This window comes from Calonectris borealis, chromosome 3, assembly GCF_964195595.1.
Source record: "Calonectris borealis chromosome 3, bCalBor7.hap1.2, whole genome shotgun sequence".
Classification (NCBI taxonomy): Eukaryota; Metazoa; Chordata; class Aves; order Procellariiformes; family Procellariidae; genus Calonectris; species Calonectris borealis.
This window is the reverse complement of record NC_134314.1, coordinates 76,184,301-76,203,934: the sequence shown is the minus strand read 5'-3', so window position 1 is coordinate 76,203,934 and position 19,634 is coordinate 76,184,301. Positions and strand designations below refer to the sequence as shown.

Sequence of the window (19,634 nt, the reverse complement as noted above, 5' to 3'; positions counted from 1 at the left end):
TGGTCCTTGCGTTGAGAACTTAAGCTGTGTATGTGTTAACAACTAGAGTGCCTGCAGTAGCCACCAATCTTCTTGTCATGGCAATGATTGAGTGGCATGAAGCAATGGAGTAAGCTCATTTAGTTTTAGGCAAGACAAACAAACGTAAGCTCCATGATTAGAAGTTTATTAGTAAACTGTTTCAAAGCTAGTTAGCACTAGCTATTCACTGATTCACATTCATCTCTCAACACACATGGCTATTCCCATTCCTCCTCCTATGCAGAGAGCAGCAACACCACATTTTCCACCTGTTCGTTCCAGTGCGTGTAGAAGGGTAACAAGGATGCGACAACCAGAGGCGCCAAGAGGGTGGCCAAGAGCAATAGCTCCACCTTGGATATTAATCTAAAAAAAACCCAAAAACAAAAACAGAAGGTCAAGTTAAGAAATCATTTAGTTGAATTTCAACACGAATTACTTCACTGGATATAGTCTTTGATTGCGAGTAAGCCTGAAACTGCTGCCACCATTTCAAGGAGAAATTGAACATGAATACAACAGCTGTAATAATTAGTATTTCTTCGGAAAGGGGCCCATCTTTACTCTCTGAAGATAATTAAGGTGGTAACTGAGGTGAATTTAGGGAGCGGAGAGTAATACCTGCGCTTTTTGCCATCACTGGAAGAATACAGTGGCAAATCCAGCAGCGAGGTCAGATTCTGAAGTTAATTACAAATACGCTCAAGCAGTTCTCCAGAGTTGCATACGCATCCACTATCATACAGTTGTAGCCTGTTCAGCTGGGGAACTGCTGGCAAAGCAAGCCTGCAGCAGAGCAGCATAAGAAAACGCCTGCTGGGGTTCCTGTCCTTTTTGCTTACGGCAAAGCGATTGCAAAAGGACTGTTCTCACCTCTTTAGAACACAATCCAGACGCACAGAATGGAACAACTTTGAATTACAGGAGGTAAACTAATTGTGGCCTGAAATATATTCATTACCTTCTCTGGATTTACTTTCAGTTCTTTTGCTATTGCAACAGATAGCGATGCAAAGGCTTCATTAATTTCAAACAGGTCAACTTGTTCTAGAGTCCAGCTGGCTTTGTCAATCTGAGAAAACAAAATAAATTTAGCGTTTATTATCTTTTAGGTTTTCCTCAGCACCAGAGGAAGCTTTTTGTAAGACTTAAATTGGATGATTTGAAGCCATCACTTCTAAAAAGTTCTAAAAACTCTTTTTATAGCCAGGGTTGACAGAATTCTTGAAGACAACAGACAAAAATTCAGTGTCAGCAAAAGTCAGTACGACATGCTATAACATGCTGGCTGCTCTAAAAAATCTTGTCTAATTTTACACACATAGTGGTGGTGGAGCCATTGTGGGAATCAAACCGTATGTGGTGCCCTTAATAGAACAAGCACTGGTTTCAAAAGTAGGTTTTAACAGATTAAAAGCAAGTTTTTCAGAACATAAGCCTGGTTCCATTAGAGATTCTCTGCTTAATACAGATTTTTACACAGAAAATAATGAAATGACCATTAGCGATGGCTGCTAAGTGTAATTCATCCAGTCTGCCCTGCCTTTAAGTTGAAAGTGGCCACTTGAAGCTTTTCACAGGAGGTTATTTTGGAAGACTGTTTGGCTCATGGTTTCACTTGAGATTGTCGTGCAATTGCCTACTTGGGTACAGGCTTAGGCATGTTTCCTATATTTACATTTTTACTTCCACTCACTTTGTTTCTAACAGCAATGCTTTATCAACAGAATCACCTGCAGCAATGATGTTTCACAACCAGCTAGCGAGGCTGGTGCATCTCCAAGACTATAGTCAAGGAGAAGGGCCTCTTTCTATTAGATATGATAGAGGTAGTATGGAAACCGTTCACCTTTTGGGAAAAATCTTATCTTTTAAAGATTTACTATGTTGGTGCAACACTAAAATGCATGGCCTAGTCATTCTCTCACTATAAAGTGCTAGTATGAAATTCTGAAGAGAGAAACTGATAATATATGGAGGATGAGAAGTGTTTGATAACATCCGTTACAAAGTTTACATTAAGAAGTAGCGTGCTGTTTTTCAGAGTACCTATAAAATTATAGGTACTGTTAAGTACAGCTTGTCTGTTCTACAATTCAAACTAAAAATGTGTATTGTCTATACATTTATAGCATCCTTGATCTAAAAGAACAGTTTGAGATCTGATGAGAAAAAGCTCCAGCATTACAGTTCAGATTTTCCCATTAAAAGCCATAGAGCTTGGGTGAGTTCAGGTCAGGCTTCTGCATTGCCAGGACATTCCAGAGATGAACAAAATAAGGCCTTTACACAGTATAAATAAAACTGAGAAGGAATACTAAAGCAAATCTATCCTTGCCAGCTGTACAAGAGCTCTTTCCACGCTCAGTTTCATTGCTCACTTTCAGCAAACGATCAGCTGGGGTTGCCATGGGCCAAGTCTATACTAGCAAGCAGCGTGGTACCATAGCAGCTGCTCACTCGGGACATGTTATCTGAGAACCTTGTCCTGTGGACTGAACAGAGAGCGCACCAGTGGGTGCAATAATGGTTTGGGCACGTTACATGTGGTTCTGGAGTGCACCTTCTTGTTTAGTTTCATCTGAAAGGAATCCAGTTTGCGTGCTCCAACTCTTTCGCAGGGCAAACCAAAACACAAAGGGCACCATCACATTTGCTAATGCAGATGCACTCACCAGCCCTTCTCTCAGTGTTGTACTATTGCAAATACAATCAGGCAGTGATCTGAAAATTAACCTGGCCAGACACAGCATCGGAACCATATCATGGCAGAAACAAATCGTCCCCAAATGAGGTTAGTATACACATCCATGAAATTTGATCTTTAGCCTCCTTATCTTGGTGGTCTTTCACAAACCTGACTAGTTTATGTTCTGAAATCCATTCATAGACCTATACATTTTTTTTTTCCAGCAAGTAGGCACTAGCCTGGTAGCACTAGAAATCTTAATCTTACATACTCTCCACTATTTTAAGTCTTGTTTTCACTTATTCTATTTTTTCTTCTAAGTTTTCCTTAGAATATAGAAAAACCAAGACATGGCCAGAAAATGTCAAGCGATTACAAGCAAGAGTTTTTAAACAATAGATACATAGATAATTACTTACAGCTTGCTTTATTGCTGAAATGGGCCCTACTCCCATAATAGATGGATCTATACCTGTCTGAGCCCAAGATACAATCCGAGCCAAAGGCATAAGACCTCTCCTAGCAGCTTCCGATTTCTTCATTAGAATTACAGCTGCAGCTCCATCGTTTATACCTGTGGAATGACAAAACAATTTTTATGGATTTGTTGGGTTTTGTGGCTTTTACTGTGTCACTTTTTCCTGCTTGCATAAGTTCATAATCTAGACAAAACAAGAAAAAAAAAATCACAAATCTGTTATTGGTTTAAGTCAGTATTTTTTTCAGATCAGCCAAGTCTGACCTCTGACAAACACTTAGAATGGGTAACATATCTGTACTGCTGTAAATGTGACACCTTTGTGATTTCTATTTGGAAAGCAGCAGGTGGAAGAGTTGAGACAAAATCTGAAAAAGGAGCACATCAGATTTATTAGGTAGACTTTGGAAGAGGCAGCATAAGGACCAAGGAAGAAGTTTCAAAGCTGCCTGTGGCAGGAGAGTTAGTTACAGGAGTAACATTTTCAAACATGAATTGTTAAGTTTTCCTTTGTTCAGACCTGCAATATTTGAAACCTAGACAGCTAGTTTTAAAAAGAGAGGATGTAGTTTCTCCTTGTTCCAGCCTATCAAATATTGTTGTTATTGTCCAAATACTTGCATTGCTTCATAGAAAGCAAGCAAACAAACAAAAGACAACTCAAAAAACAAACAAAAGACAAGTTGGGCAGGAGTGTTGATCTGCTGGAGGGTAGGAAGGCTCTGCAGAGGGACCTGGGCAGGCTGGATCGATGGGCCGAGGCCAATTGTGTGAGGTTCAACAAGGCCAAGTGCCAGGTCCTGCACTTCGGCCACAACAACCCCAGGCAACGCTACAGGCTTGGGGAAGAGTGGCTGGAAAGCTGCCCAGAGGAAAAGGACCTGGGGGTGCTGGCTGACAGCCGGCTGAACATGAGCCGGCAATGTGCCCAGGTGGCCAAGAAGGCCAACAGCATCCTGGCCTGTATCAGAAATAGTGTGGCCAGCAGGAGCAGGGAGGTGATCGTGCCCCTGTACTCGGCACTGGTGAGGCCGCACCTCGAATCCTGTGTTCAGTTTTGGGCCCCTCACTACACGAAGGACATGGAGGTGCTGGAGCGTGTCCAGAGAAGGGCAACAAAGCTGGTGAAGGGCCTGGAGCACAAGTCTTATGAGGAGCGGCTGAGGGAACTGGGACTGTTTAGTCTGGAGAAGAGGAGGCTGAGGGGAGACCTCATCGCGCTCTACAACTACCTGAAAGGAGGTTGTAGCGAGGTGGGTGTTGGTCTCTTCTGCCAAGTAACTGGCGATAAGACGAGAGGAAATGGCCTCAAGTTGTGCCAAGGGAGGTTTAGATTGGACATTAGGAGAAATTTCTTTACTGAAAGAGCGGTCAGGCCTTGGAACAGGCTGCCCAGGGAAGTGGTGGAGTCACCACCCCTGGAAGTATTTAAAAGACATGTAGATGAGGCGCTTAGGGACATGGTGTAGTGGGCATGGTGGTGTTGGGTTGACGGTTGGACTTGATGATCTTAGAGGTCTTTTGCAACCTTAATGATTCTATGATTCTATGATTCATCTGTAAAGAAATCCCCCACCACAGTTATATTCAAGTTCTACCTATGTTGTCAAACACGTTGCCATTTTCTGCAAAATATATTCAGCACTAACCCCACGGCAGCCAACCCCTCACAGAGACCCTGCCTTGAGCCACAAGCAGCCACTGTTCTTTTCCATTTCAGTTTTAGCCAGACGGACCAACCTGAAGCATTAGCTGCTGTTACTGTCCCAGTTCCATCTGTCAGGAAACAGGGCTTTAACTTTGCCATTGCTTCCACGTTGCTCCCATGTCGAGGGTGTTCATCTGTTTTAACCTCTATAGGACCTGAAAAACAGAGCGTTATACTCACAGGAGGGTCTAATAGCACGCACTTGTCTCGAACAGAGATCTGGCACAAACAACAGGCTGATGGGGAATATATGCTGTATTCCTTTTAACCAACAAGCCATTCTGTCAGAGACAGCTTCCAACTCAGTGCAATTTGTTAAAGCTCCCTCCAGCTGCTTCTAGCAGGACAGACATCTGGGTTTTCCGAGAGAAACACTAACAACTAAAATACTGTCTAGTTGTACAAACGCAGATCTTGTTCTTGCTGTTCCTTGCTGTTCCTCTTCCTGCAAAGAGTAGTCAAGTGTCGTTAAATTTTATTATCTAAGCTGCTATCAGGAAAGTCCGTCATTAGTTTCTAACCCGCCTAATGCCAGAACTTTTCCCACAGGGTCTATTCAATGCAAATGTTGAACAACTGATTCTTGATTTCTGTTTGGAAAGTTCAGTTTTTGTATCTATCTCACAAGGAGCTGGGGGAATTCCCCTGCTCTAGAAACAGACCTTTGGCTCAAGCACCATAATAGGTCTGTTTATATCCCTAACAGACCTAAAGAGAAACATACCTAATATATGTAACCTGACCCAGTTAATTAACTAATAACCCTAATTATTGTCACTGTGTATTTTACTAGGTGGGCAAGGTTTGCTAAATAAACATGACTGCTTTAAGTTTGGTGCATCAGGAGTCTAACAAAATGAAAATACTGATTTTGGTACCATAGCCGAGCCTACATTAAGTCAGCGGTTTGCCTAGGTAGTAATTACATCCCCCGATAAAACAGATAGGAGTAGTATTTGCAGAGAGCTACATTTAGATATTCCACATTTGCATTGTTTCTTTCTCATTTCAAAATATAACCACTGGAAGTTGAAAAAGAGAGCAACAAGCTACATGCTTACAGAACAGCTTACAGAAAAGGCTGTATAACTGGGAAACCACCCACTGATCATAGCAGACGTAGCAGAAAACAGATTTTTCTTTAAAATCAGCTCTCATTATCCATTCACACCTACCTTTTTTAGAAGGTACAAGAACAGGAACAATTTCTTTTGTAAAATAGCCAGCTTTCTGTGCTGCCTCTGCCCTGTTTTGTGACTGTACAGCAAGTTGGTCTTGTTCTCCTCTGCTGACTTGCCACTGATTGGCCACATTTTCAGCTGAAATAGGAACAAAATGCAAACTGCCATCAGGAAATGCTAAAATTGTAAGTTGTAAAACTGTAAGCACAAAGGTCATTAATGTTTGCTGTAGCAAGCAGCTAAGCCTGTTGAACAGTTTTCATTCTGATTTCCTCGTTTTGTTTGCTCATGATGCTCTATTTTCTTTTGAGGGTGAAAATTTCCGTGCGGAATCTTCTCCCAGAGGGTGTATCAAGATAAATACACATGCAAGCAAGCTTTTCGAGTCTATTGCTTCTCTGGATTATTATGCTCAGATCTCTCTACAGTTACTTCAGAGGAGGGAACAGTTCTGAAGTTAGTCTGTTTCATAAGCAGGGTCTGAAAAAGCAGTTGGCTGACTATCCCATCCAGAATGCAATGACCTGAAGTTGCAGAACCATGTGTATCCACAGTACACTTTACATGATTCCCCCACTCTAAACCTCTGCTGCTGAATGCTTCAGTTACATACAGGGATTGTTTATTTTTCCTGAAATTAAATTAAATTGCTCCGATACAAAAGAGATGCAGTGAGATTAGCTCAGATATAAAAAACACAGTAGCTTTACAAACAAAGCGGAAAATGCCTTCAATGCCTTTCAATGTTACGGATTTCTTTCTTTTTCACAAGTACAACTTACGGACAGCTTGAAACACCTTATTTGAAACTTCAGATTTCTGAAATTTTGTATCAGTGAATTCTCCCCGCTCCCCAGTTAACAGCTTCATTTTCTGGACTGTCACCACTTACCTGTTATACCCATGTGATACTGATAAAAAGCATCTGTAAGGCCATCAAGGATTATACTGTCCTGCAAGGACGCCTCTCCCATTCTCACCCCAGCTCGCATGTGAATTACATGAGGAGCCTGCAAGAAGGTATTTCGAAAGGAGTTAGATGTTTTATATCTCCAGTGCACAACACAGCCAGACAGCTGAAGAGACAGACCCCTGCCTTGCAGCTGCAGGTAGCTACCCCAAATCCCAGCAGTCTCCCCAGCTGCTTGCTCCATCTCTCCCTCCGGACAGCTGGCATGCTCTGTTTAGCCTGTGCATTTCCCCGGCAACAGATCACCAAGCACCAAATGTTTTCTCTCCACAGATCAAGTTAATCGTACCTGCGGCCATATGGCCATGGTTTCTCCATCCTACTAGTCTGCTCTAGGTGGATCCCGACTAGAGCAGCCAGCCAACGCCAACATCACTCTCAGAGTGGGCAGTGAGCGAGCCCTGGCAGAAGAGGCCGCTCCTTGTTAGGGATCAAATCACTAGCCCACTGCCATACAGCCTTAGGCTGAAAACCTTGAAATGAAAGCTCTTTGCTTCCTTTCCAAGCTGAAATTGCTTGGTGAACAATAACGTTTCCAGTTATTCCTTCTTTGGGCTTCTTGCAACACAAAAAACCTGTCTATTGCCAGCTGTCACAAGCAAATCATTCACCACAACAGGGCTAGATGGAAATTAAAATGGAATTTTAAATGTGGTGTGTGTTTGCATGGCACCTTTTCAGTAGCTACAGTATCAGGTCTTTTTTTTAAAAAAAAAAGCTGCTGAAGTCAATTGTTGCCTGTGTAAATTCATTCCCAAGTGCAGAAACTGAAGCTCCTCTTTCAATCTGCCTCCAGAGCACTAGCCTAGAAATACAGTGTTTCAACGTAACTTAATGCTGTTTGTTCCCACCAAATGGGCGCAATGCGAGTGCAACCGTTTGCTTTACCTTGCTCATACTTTCCATGCCCCCTGCGACCACGATGCTGGAGTCTCCCGTCAGTATAGACTGAGCAGCCAGACATACCGCTTTCAAGCCTGACCCGCAGACCATCTGGCAGCTCCAGGCGGGCACGGAGTAAGGGATTCCCGCAGCAACACTCGCCTGCCGAACGGGGTTCTGGCCGGCACCTGCAGGAACAGGCAGGATTTTTCCTTTCTCTGTTCTTAAAAAACAAAGGGCCTTGTCACTTTTCACAATAGGTACCCTGATTCCACCAAAATTTAGAGCTTGCTCCTATTTTCAGTTGGTAGCTAGAGAAGTTCCCAGCAGTAATCTGTAAACAGGATCTCAGTTACCTCTCTCATTTATATTGTTGATCAATAAAATAACTGCAAGATCAGGGACTTGCTACTGATAGTTTTATATCTGCAACTCTGCTTTTGACGGCAGGTCAGGTGAAACACCAACTTCAGATTAGCGCTAGCCTGTTGAACGTGTGCAAGATGAGAGCTCGCTGAAGAGCTTCTTTTTGACATCTTCTGTACGTCACCAGCAGACAACTTTCCCTAGAAGTTCCTACGGAAACCAAAAGCACCATTACGCAAGGACACTTCCCAAGGCTCCCATTCTTTGTTGTAATCGTGATGGAGAGAATCAGAACAGTATATTCAAGGAAAACATTCTTCATCTGCACCTCCCCAGGGCAAAGTAATGCCAGCTCTTTGTATGTAAAGAAACGCATAAGGAGAGCACATCATTCAGGGAGCTAAAAATACACAGGAATCTGGATCAGCTTTAAGTAAGATATTTATTTCCTTTATTTTCTTCCTCCGCCTTTAAAATACAAACCTGCCCTATGACTCTGCTGATTAAACATTACCCTGCAAAAAGCAGAGGACCATTTCAAAACAAACAATTGCCTATCAGCCACATTTTCATTAAATCAAAATATTTGTCTCCCTGCAAGTAGCATCACAGATCTCACAGGTGGGTCTTGCAGATAAACACAAATGCAGGCCCCACTCTTAAAATCTCAGAGTTACCATTACTTATGACGTTAAATTTATGAGAGGAGATGACCAATGCGAGAGAAGGGATGCTGTAACAAAGAAAGGAAGCTGACTTTCACACACACGCTGTTAGCTACTTTGGGGATTTAAAAAAAAAACCAAACTATCCCCCCACCACATCCTTTCCAAAAACCCAGCGATGGGTTTGGTCATCCAGAGCGTGTGGAGAAGCTGTGGATGGACGGCTCGAAGACTCAAGAACGCCGCTCGAGTCCTTTGTTAACGAACCGTGTTCTTAATGGCAAGGAATAGCGTTCTGAGGCGCGCAGCCCGAGCTGCCTCAGCGGGAGGAAGAGAGGAAGAGCCCGTCCAGCACCACCCGGCTGCGGGAAGAGAGACCCGCCCGCCTACCTGCAGCGAGGACCTGCCCCAGGATCACCTCCGACACCTCGGCGGGGGCCAGCCCGGCCCGCCGCAGCACCTCCCGGATGACGGCGGCCCCCAGCTCGTGCGCCGGCAGCGCGGACAGGCCGCCGTTGAAGGAGCCTGGCCGGACACAGAGGGAGAGAGCTCAGCACCGGCCCCGGGGGACACCCGCCCAAGGGGGGGCACCCGCCGCCCGGCCCGGCCCGGTCCCTCACCGATGGCGGTCCTGGCGGCGGAGACGAAGACGACGGGGTCCGCGCTCATGGCGGCAGCAGTGGCGGGCGCGGAGCGGCGCTGCGGCCCCGGAGCAGCGGAGGCAACAACAGCGGCCGCAGCGAGAGCGTGGCCGGCGCCGGGGCCGCCCCTCGCGCGTTGCCGGTCCCGCCCCTCGCCTGCCGCCGGGCGGGGCGGGCTGCTGCCGGCAGCGGGGCGGGCGGAGGGGGCCCGCGCGGGCGATTCGTGGCCAGGCCCCTGGGGAGAGCGGGGCGGGCGGCCGGCGGCGGGGCCCACCCGTCCCTCCGGGTGGCGATGGGGTAAGGGCGTCCTCTGCCACCTCCCTCCCGGCGGCGGTGGGAAGAACGGCCGCCAGGCCTGCGCCCGCCGGGCCCGCGGCTGCTGCCCGCGTCGGGGGGCGTTCAGTCGCCTCCCTCTCCCCCGGCCCGGAAACGCACCCGGGGTGTGTTGAACGCCTTTTGCCAGCTCTTGCTAATGCTCGGTTTACTTTTTTATAAAATAAAGTATGCAGATCAAATGCTCTATTATTATACTCTGGCCCATAGGCAGTTCGTTTATTTCACGGTGGCATTTCACAGGATCTATGTGAGCAGAAAAAAAACCCAACAGAATAATTAAATCAAACTATACGAAATTGCCTATCACTGGTTGATCTGCTCAGCAGCTGCTACTGACACCCAGAGATTACCAACACAAGCCTCTTTTGGTTTTGGTTTTTTTTTTTTAATTTAACAGAAGCCCAACGTATTTGTATTTTTTTAGCAGCGGCAGCGCCGTGCCACTGGCGCCAGAGCCGATCCTGTCCGGCCTGCGCAAGGCGGCAAGCGGGGGGGCTACCGCCAGGCCGCCTCCGCGGGAGGCGAGGGCTGCGAGGGGAACGCCGGGGTAGCCGAGAGGGAGCCGGAGCCGGGAGCAGGAGCTCCCCGGCAGCCAGGGAGGCAGAGGCTGGGAGGAGAGGAGGAGGCAGCAGCGATGACTGCAACCCTTGGCAGGTCGGGCAGACGGACATGTTTCTCTGTGGGGAAACGTAGCTGGGAAGCCTAGAGATGTGGGCTGGGGAGCAACAATATTAAGACATTTGGAGGAAGAAGGGACAGAGTAAAGGGGGGACCCGAGAGCCTAAGTCAAAAAAAGTAACAGCAGTAAAAAAAGATGGATAGATGGGCTGAAATCAGTCATCTATCTCACAGCCTGGATCTTCAGTCCTTATTCCTTCCTGTGCCGAGTCCTGTGCTGACTTGTTCGCAGAACAGGTACTCAGCCTCACGGACATGCCAGCCAACGCACCGCACTGAAGTTGCAACTGAAGGCCAAGAAGATGGTAAGAAAATGTGCTGTCGCTCCTACCTTAGCCAGAGTATCAACGAAGTTGGGAGATACATTTTTCTACCCATGTGGTAAAATTTAGTAGGATTTCGGGGCGGGAAGGGAAAGAAGGACAAATTAAGTCCTAGAAAAGCACATAGTATGTGATGACAAACACTGACAAACATATATGACAGCGGATGCACCAATACACCTGTAATCACATTCCGCATGCTGGCTAATCTGAACTTGGTGGTATTAAATCTGCGTGCATAAAATGTATCTGAAGCCTCTGTGTAGAAACATGAGCAACAGGAGCAATACAATACCCGAGTTGGATTCCTCTGGCTCCTATCAGTCACTACTCATGCTTTATAATGCTAAAAGCTACAGCATTACCAGATTCGGAAAAACCCCACTTCAGCTATGGAACACAAGACTTAGCTTAGATCTCACCAATAATTCTGTTAAACCACGCTGATCAGAGTAACTCCAACACTCAAAATAGGTTTCTCCTTTTAGATATTTCAGTCTGACTGGAGGGTAAGGCCAAAGGAGGGAACCATGTGTCATAAGATTTCTTCAGTTACTTTGGGGTTTCCAGCTTTTGACAAGAGAAGAATCCCCTCAGATGTCTTCAGGAAAGGGAATCTCTGGGAAATCCTGTGGGCAGCCAAATCTTCAGGTGGACCGATCTACCAGTCTCCTAAGGATGCATTAATTGGCAACAGGCATGCGCTACAGCTTTTCTTAAAGGATGCTGTGCACTCAGGGCAGCTGATAACACTAACAAAGACTTCAGATTAAATCTGGATGGGAAAAACATGTTTGGTGTCTTTTCAAAAGACTTGTCAGTAAGTAATTAGTAGATCTACCATACAGGCAAAACTCAGGAATATATGATTTTAAGTAATACAGAGTCATTGTTTTAGAAAAATATTGTACAGTTCCTGAGCAACCCTATACAACTGAATATAGTCTCTGCATCTTTTCAAAATTCAGTAGAGAATGAGTAATATAGATGCATGAGGGCAGCACCAAGTAAGCTAGTTTATCAACTGTACCATATACCAACACATCATTCTTAATGTAATATTTGACTGATTACAACTTAAGGTCATGAATGCAAATACAAAATCAATAATGTAACACTAAATGTTAGCAGGTGTGCAAAGTCCAAAAACGACAATACACCTGAAGTAAGCCTTACAGACAGGATTCCCTTGTATTTAAAACTTTACAAATATCACCATAAATGGTATGAATGGTGATATCATCATAAATCACTGAATAGAATATAAAGCGAGGCTTCAGCCCCTTCCCTCCCCACACTTCACCTTTAATCCACTAACAGAGGGAAAGAGTTTGAATGTGAAGCAGGCCCAGGGGCTCCAGGCTGGCTCATCCCAATGGGCCGACCGGCTGCACCCTCGCTCTCAGCCTCTGGCAGCAGAGCTGTTTTGCAACTCGACACGAGTGACGGACCAGACCACGACGTTGGGCCACCCTGAAACAACAAAGGTGAATGAGTTTTATCTTGGTATCTTTATCAGACTTGCAGTACCCTATCTAACTCTGCTTGGACGGCGTCCAGGATTGAGATCCAAATGCATAAAAGGGACATGTAAAGGAACAAAATAATGTAGCAATTGCACAAAGGCAAACAATTATGAAACATGTATGGTACAGTTCAAAGTTAAGTTATTTAAATGTAGGAAAAAACCTATTAAACATATGCAGCTGTGCTTTTAAATTCAGGGTAGTTAATAAGCAGCATAATACTCAATAGCAAACTACCACCCTATGCTAGTACATTTTACCATTTCTTGGAAATCTAAGCTCTGGGAAATTAAGTCAGTCAGTAAAAATTAGGATGTCAATTCAGAACAGAGAGCTTACTTGCTATCAGTAAAAGAGTAGGGCAAGGCTATGTTGCGCAAAGTTTATTTATTACCTTTCTATGAACGCAATGAAATGGACTTGTGCCTTATGCGAAATACTCAAAGTGCAAAGATTTTGGCATTTTCGTTTGGTAATGGTGGCTCAGTTTTTTTTAGAAATAGGGTAAAATTTAGAGCATTTCAGTGTTCACTAATTTGCTAAAAAATATTTTCTAAATTTAACCTTTACAGAGATCAGTGTTGCTACCAAAATGTGAAACCCTTGCTTTTTACCATAAATCTGACACTTGGTCAGTGAGTATTTACAAAAATGCTTTTGTTGGGGATCTGAGTTTGATAAAAACTAAGCTGCACCCTTTATAGGCAAAAAAATGGCAAAGAACAATTACTTCAAATTCATAAATCTCGATAGGAGATCTTTCTATAATTTAAAAAAACCCTTAATTTTACAACTTCCCTGTAATAGGAAATTCTCTAGTCTTTAAAATGTTATACACAAATAATGGTACTAATATCTGCTTTGTTGGGATCCTTACAGAAAAAAATGCACATGGGATTCTTCAGGGAAGGAGATGTGGCTCCTCTCTTTCCCCGCTGATGTTGCCTTGCATCATTCTATGCTGTACAGCCAGAAGAAACTGGTGGGCAACTCCGGTCACTCACGGAGGTACAACATTATTCACGTCCTCTCCGGTGCTCAGTTGATCTGCAGCTGTGTGGGAACGCTCACGGCAATGAAATAAGCAAATGCCAATGTGTTCCCATGATCAAGACGTAAGTTTTGAAGCAGAAGCGATCCATCTTTATATTTTATGGAATTGGCCCTTTGCTATAGGATATGATACTTCTGATACTTACATTTAATGTCAAATAATTGGCCAACATTTGGGACTTCTGTTACTAATAGTGATAAAAGTATCCTGATTTTCCTTATTTCTCTTTTGTTTTTTATTCTTTGCCAGCAGATTGGAACACACTTGACTACTTTTGCAGGAATGTACACTAAAACCGGTGTCTTCAAAGACAGGATTCAAACCTTGTCACAGTAATTATGTAAGACACGTCATAATCCTTGATACTTTTGGGGTCCATAGTTCTCATCTGAAAGCATTTAAGAGGCATTCACCCTTTAGATACAGGTTTCCTGTGCTTTGTCTGTGTTTGAAATTACTTTGACTCCTGATAGGGAATAGGAATTGTTCTTTAGTTGGACTAAGCAAAAAGCCAGCTTTTTGCTCTTTGACAAAGGGAGAGCGAAGTTACCCTTTTTTCCCCCTTAAAAAAATTAAATCAGCTACCAAAACAAGTAAGCTCAACAAGAAGCATAATTTCACAAAAAACAGAGCCGTTTTCACTTGGGAAAGTTCTGAGGAAGCCTTTCCCTTTCTCCACATCGTATCAGGATATATAGGGCACTCAGGCTTGCTGAGCATCTTTAGTACCTTTCTCAGGTCTAGAAAGACAATTCTTTCTTTTTCCAGGTTTTACCAGTGGACTGACACTCAGTTGTCTACGGGTAAGTTCAGCACATAAGGTACGCCTCAAAGAATGAACTGTTTTCCCAGTGAGGATGAGATTTACATTTTCTAAAATTCCTCAATCTCAAACACCAACCTGACTGATTGGGTCCTTGGAAATCAAGTTCCTGATAGGCAAAAAATGTTCTTGGCTGTGTTTAGAGCAATCTGTGTTTTCCTTGAATCTATTTTTGTCAGGGAAAGCTCATAATCTAATCAGTGTTTAATAAAAAATGCTGTCTTCCCCACAGACAGAAAAACTTTGCATTATTAAGACCATCATGGCCTTTCTATGGCTTAAAAAAAGGTATAGTCAATACCTGGGTTTATACCCTTAGCAACTATATGCACACCTGTACTTCAAATGCAAGCTTGCAGCATTTACCAAGCATCCCAAAACTGAATTTAACTCGAATCACCATTTGGCTGTAATTGTATCTTGATTGATTGTCAGTCAGGGGATGTCTTCAGGAGAGGCTCTGGAGTTCACTCACCGCTGTGGTCAGCCCCCATCAGGAACAAAATTCCTGACCACTATGTTGCACACACCAATTCACAGGTGTGCGGTAGCATCGCAAGTGCTGCCATCTTGGAGGCAAGAGCTGCATATCAAATTGGCTCTGTGGAGCTGTACATTATCATACTGCTGGTTTTATATGCTTTCATGGAGTCTTTTATATATATAATCATAAAAAATTACTGGTAATTAAAAGAGAAGTACTTATAAGAGCTTTCTGAAGAAGTTCTAATTACTTCTTGCTTTAAAAATGGAAGAAAAATACGTGACAATTCCAGTAAGATCCTTAAAAACGTCTTATCAGGGGATATAAAGAGAGCATTAAGCCTGCAGCCTGCTGTTCAGGAAGCTTCTGTAAGAGAGGGAGAGTTCATGGATGTCAAATTTGGGCTTTTTGCTGCCCAGATCTTTACCTAGTAGTTACCTGAAAGACCTCTCTGTACCACTTCCTTCACAGTGCAGCAATCCATACATTTTCTCTTCCCCCCCACACCTGTAGGCTACAGCAGCCTTTTGTAGTGTCCCCCAAGAGCTCACTCTCTGTTCCAGCAGCAGACGTACGGCTGTTTTGCTGTCCTCCATCTCGTGTCCTTACAACTCAAGGACAACCTTTACAAGAGCTGATTAGCCTTTCTTTAGTTCCTGATATTTTGAGGTACCTTAAAATGCTAAGAAATGTACATAGCAGTTCTCCAAACATTTTTTTTCTTCTGAACAATGCTTTATCTCACTTTTTTCCTATTTCCTAGCTTTCATGACCTGCAGACTATTATTTTATGAGTCTTTTATACCAGTGAATAGTTTTTCTTAAAGCCTGTGTTTCCCACGCTGCAGTCTTTCACCTGCCTCTCGCTGTTCAGCCATGAAAAGCAGGGGACGCGGCCCTCGTGGTCCCGGAGGGAAGCACGGAGACCCGTGCTCGGGGTGCCGCAGCGTCCCCCCCCTGCAGCCGCCGTCGGGCATGGGAGGGCAGCGGCACATGCGAAGGCGGGACAGACTGCAAACAGAAAAATAAGGCAAAAAAAAGAAGGTGACAAACAGCATCCCTCCAAGTTTAGGAGCGTCTTGGTGTTTGCCTTGCTCCAGCTGGCTTCCATCCCAAACCAAGGGGCGAAAAGGAAACCCAGAACTGGGCAGGTAAAAACAATTACAAGCCTTCCAGTTAATAGACAATTAAGTTAATGAACAACACACTGTCATTCAAGGAACCTAAAACCAGATGAGACAACACGAACAGATTTAACACCCAAATAAGCACCGTTTCCATCAACACCCCCTGCGCAGGCCCAGGGTGAAGGCGGCGCTAGGAGGAGCGTGGGCAGTGGTGCGGGAGCGCAGGGGCTTTGCCCCAGTGCCGAACGACCGCCTCGCCGGGACATTCTTCTTTTTTACATCGACTGTTCCATCAAAGCCAAACGTAGAAGAGAGAGAATCTGCAACAATTTTTCTGTACAATTCACGTGACCTCTTAAACAGAGATACAAACACAATATACTTAATGAAAGTGCAGTGGTTATTTTCACCATACACATATTTTTCTTGTGTTTAATTATGGCAAGCTGTACTGCCCACACATTCATAATCTGGTTCCTATTTCATCTTATTGTTATAGATGAATGAATATATGAATTTTCTTTTTTGTTGGTGCTTGGACAGGTCGTTATGTGTCCTCTCATCTGAGGACAAAAGATGCTGCCGAGGGTTGTGCTAGCACCTATTCGAAAAGCAAATTTACTCCTGCTATCACGCTGTAAACACAACCCAGTGCAGGTGTCAACATGTTTATTCCAATAGCACCAAAAAATCCCAGGTTAGTTCTCATTGCGTTAGGTCATGTGCAAAGAGAATAAAAGACTATTTCAGTTATATGTCCTCTTCCCAAAAGTATCAGAGGACCGGTTAACAAATTGCTGCTCTCATTTTCTCAAACAAAGAGTGTAAGTGTAGGCCGATAATACACGTGTTAATTTGAAGGCATAGAAAGAAGGCAGGCCAGAATATAAAGCTCTGCAGACTGATTCCTCTTACCTCTAGATGTCTCTGGCTGGCTGCCTCTTGCTTAGCTAGCATGTTTCCCACAAATGTAATCTACACTTGTAGAGATAAATTTTAAAAAACTAAGTGCTGACAAGGGGTAAAAAAAAAATGCAGGAATATTTTCTACATGCTCATGAACACAAACAACAGGCACTGGTGGAAGGTTTAAGGTCCCGCACCTTACAGTGTATCTGAGCGAGACCTTTATCTGTGCTATTAAAAAGACACAAGGGAGGCCTGGTTTCTGAACATAATAAAGAATAGCCAAACTCCAGGCAAATATTGGGAGATCTTGTGTCTAAATCAATCACCACTGATATACAGAAAATGTTAGGCAATTTATATAGAGAATAGAAATACACAGAACAGAAACAACCTTATATACAACTCTGCATCACTTTTATATGGAAAAAGTTTTCATTTCTTGTCCCACTTGGCTTATAAGCATTTTTAGTATTGTAATGTTTACATTTGTGCATGATGAAATCAAGTGAATTTGCTACGTTAATGTTCATATTAAGGACTACTCTGGTATTTCAGCGCCTCGTCCATGCTACCTTATCCTCGGGTGGCTTCATCTGTTAATTAGTATCTTGAAAGCTTAAAACAAATACCTGCAAGGTATTTTTGGAGGAAACCAAAGGCAGGAGCAGGAAACCCAGAACAGTAATCACAGCAGATCTTTTTTAGTTTAAAAACAAGGTAAGAGTTCAAAGGAATTAATTCAAGCCCTCTGTCCTTGTGGTCACTGATCACACAATCCTAACCCTTTTTTGGGTATCCATGTCAAATCACTTGAAGCGTGGCATGGGTTTCAAAGTTTCAAGTTCTCACTGAAAATCTGTGTGTTCACACACACACACAGAGACAGACAGACAGACAGACATGGGGACATGTACATTGGAATCTACTCTGTAGCAAATACATTCTTTCTGCTACCAGTAACAGAGCCAAGAAGGCGTATTTCTGAAGCATCTTCAACAGCGACGTAGTGAGTGACAATCAATTACACCTGCACACCCCAGCTGACAGACTAATTTAGCCTACAGAAGCTTTATGACTTTGCTGGCAAGAAGGGAACGTGTTCACTTGTCCTAGTAACATTGCTCGAGAGAAGAATAAGGAAGATAAATTTGATTTTGAAATAGCAGTGCACTGCTAGACCGCAATTAAGGCAAAACAGTATGCTCTATTATTTATTTTTCCCCAATGCTGAAAGTGAAGTTCAATTTATTTGGAAGCTGCTGGTATATAACTGCCTTTTCTTTCATTGTCGATTGATGACGCTGACTAATACCGCTGAGCTCGGCGTAACCGAGTGGTGAAAACGATCATTCCCCGACCTGGCAGACGGGCAGAAAGCCCCAGAAGTCAGTTTGGGAAGCCCGGCGCCCACCTTGCACGTTACTAACTGCTACGCGCAATTCTCCTTGCTAGAGATGCCATCTTTTCCGCCAGCCTTCCCAGAAGGCGCCAAGCAGCTTTCCCAGGCGGCCCCCCCAGGGCTCCCGCCGCCGCTCCCCGTCAGCTGGTTTCACAGGGGAGGCCATGGCGGTGGCGCAGGCTGAGGCGCAGTGAGGCGCGAACGCACGGCCCCCGGGGGCCGCCCCACTCCCGCCCACCCGCCCGGCGGCGCGGCGCCGCCGCCGCCTCCCGCCAGCAGGTGGCCGCCCGGAGCCGGTATCCTTCCGCCCGCCCCAGGATGCCCCGCGTCCCGCTGCGCGCTCTCCCGCCCCACGCCTCTGCCTGTTTAACTGCCAGACTTTAAATCAACATTCAAATAACCCAAGGAAACCGTCGCACCGGCAAGGCAGGGGTACCCCGATACCGCCTTCCGGCGGGGCGGGCGGGCGAGAGGCGAGCTCCCCAGAGGCAGCCCCGCAAGCGGGCTGGGGCTGAGCCGCCCGCTGCCGGGCCCGCCATGCTACACCGACGCGCACCACTGCGGCGGCTCCCGCCGCCCCGCGCTAGCTGCGCGCGCAGCCCCCCGCCCCTAACGTGGGGGGCGGCCTGTGGGCGGGGCGGCCGGGCGCTCGTTTCCTCCTTGGGCGCCATTTTGTAGCGCAGAGAATCCGCAAATAAAGAGCGGGCGGGAGCGGCGCGCGAGGGAGCCCGGGCGGGGGGACGCGGCGGCGACCCCGGCTCCGGAGCAGCGGTCCCTGTAGAGCTGGTTGCGGGTGCAGCGGTGGCGGCAGGCGTGAGCGGTGGCGGCGTTTCGCCCTCGATGTGACGGGCGCGGCCCAGGCAGCTAGTGTGCTGGGAGAGCGAGGCCTCCGCACCGCGGGCGGGAGGTGAGTGGCCGCGCGAGCGCTCCTCCCTGCCGCCGAGCCCCCCGCCTCCCTTCCCCGGCGCCGCCGTCTCCCCCCTCGCGGGAGGTAGCGGGGCCCACGGGAGGGACCGGGCACCTCGCGGTCCCGGGGCGCCAAACCCCGGCGGCGGCTCCATCCCTCACCTCGAGCGGGGGGAGGAGCGGAAGCACTTAGAGCCATTTTGTGCGAGGCCCCGAGCCCGGCCCGGCTGCTCCGCTGGGATCCTCCTCCCCCAGCCTTCGGCAACCGCCACGCCCGGGCACGGCCGCCGCCGCCCCACCGGGCGCGGGAGACGCGTTTTCTCTCTTCCCTTGTTGAAGACGAGCGAGGGCGGCCCGCCGGGGCGGGCAGTGCCCGAGCTTGTGGGGGGCGGCGGCGGCAGCGGGGTCTGTCAAGCGTCTGCGGCGAGCCAGCCGGTCGGCGGCCTGCAGCTGCGCCTGGCCCGCAGC

General features: G+C 46.0%; 2 protein-coding genes across 3 annotated transcripts in view; one reads left to right on the top strand and one right to left on the bottom strand.

Annotated features, from left to right (window-relative positions):
• Positions 1-145: 145 nt before the first annotated feature.
• ACAT2 (acetyl-CoA acetyltransferase 2) lies at positions 146-9,719 on the bottom strand. Its single transcript, XM_075146260.1, has 9 exons — positions 9,581-9,719; positions 9,351-9,485; positions 7,936-8,117; positions 6,970-7,087; positions 6,072-6,215; positions 4,929-5,051; positions 3,130-3,284; positions 983-1,093; positions 146-387 (listed from the first exon to the last, which is right to left on the bottom strand). The coding sequence occupies exons 1-9, from the start codon at positions 9,627-9,629 to the stop codon at positions 220-222; spliced, it is 1,185 nt and encodes a 394-aa protein (XP_075002361.1). The 5' UTR covers positions 9,630-9,719; the 3' UTR covers positions 146-219.
• Positions 9,720-18,901: 9,182 nt separating this feature from the next.
• The window catches only part of WTAP (WT1 associated protein), a 29,548-nt gene continuing 28,815 nt past the window's right edge, over positions 18,902-19,634 (top strand). For both annotated transcript variants that reach the window (XR_012673046.1, XM_075146249.1), the window contains exon 1: positions 18,902-19,167. The gene's annotated coding sequence lies outside the window, so the exon portion shown is untranslated. The remainder of the gene's footprint in view (positions 19,168-19,634) is intronic.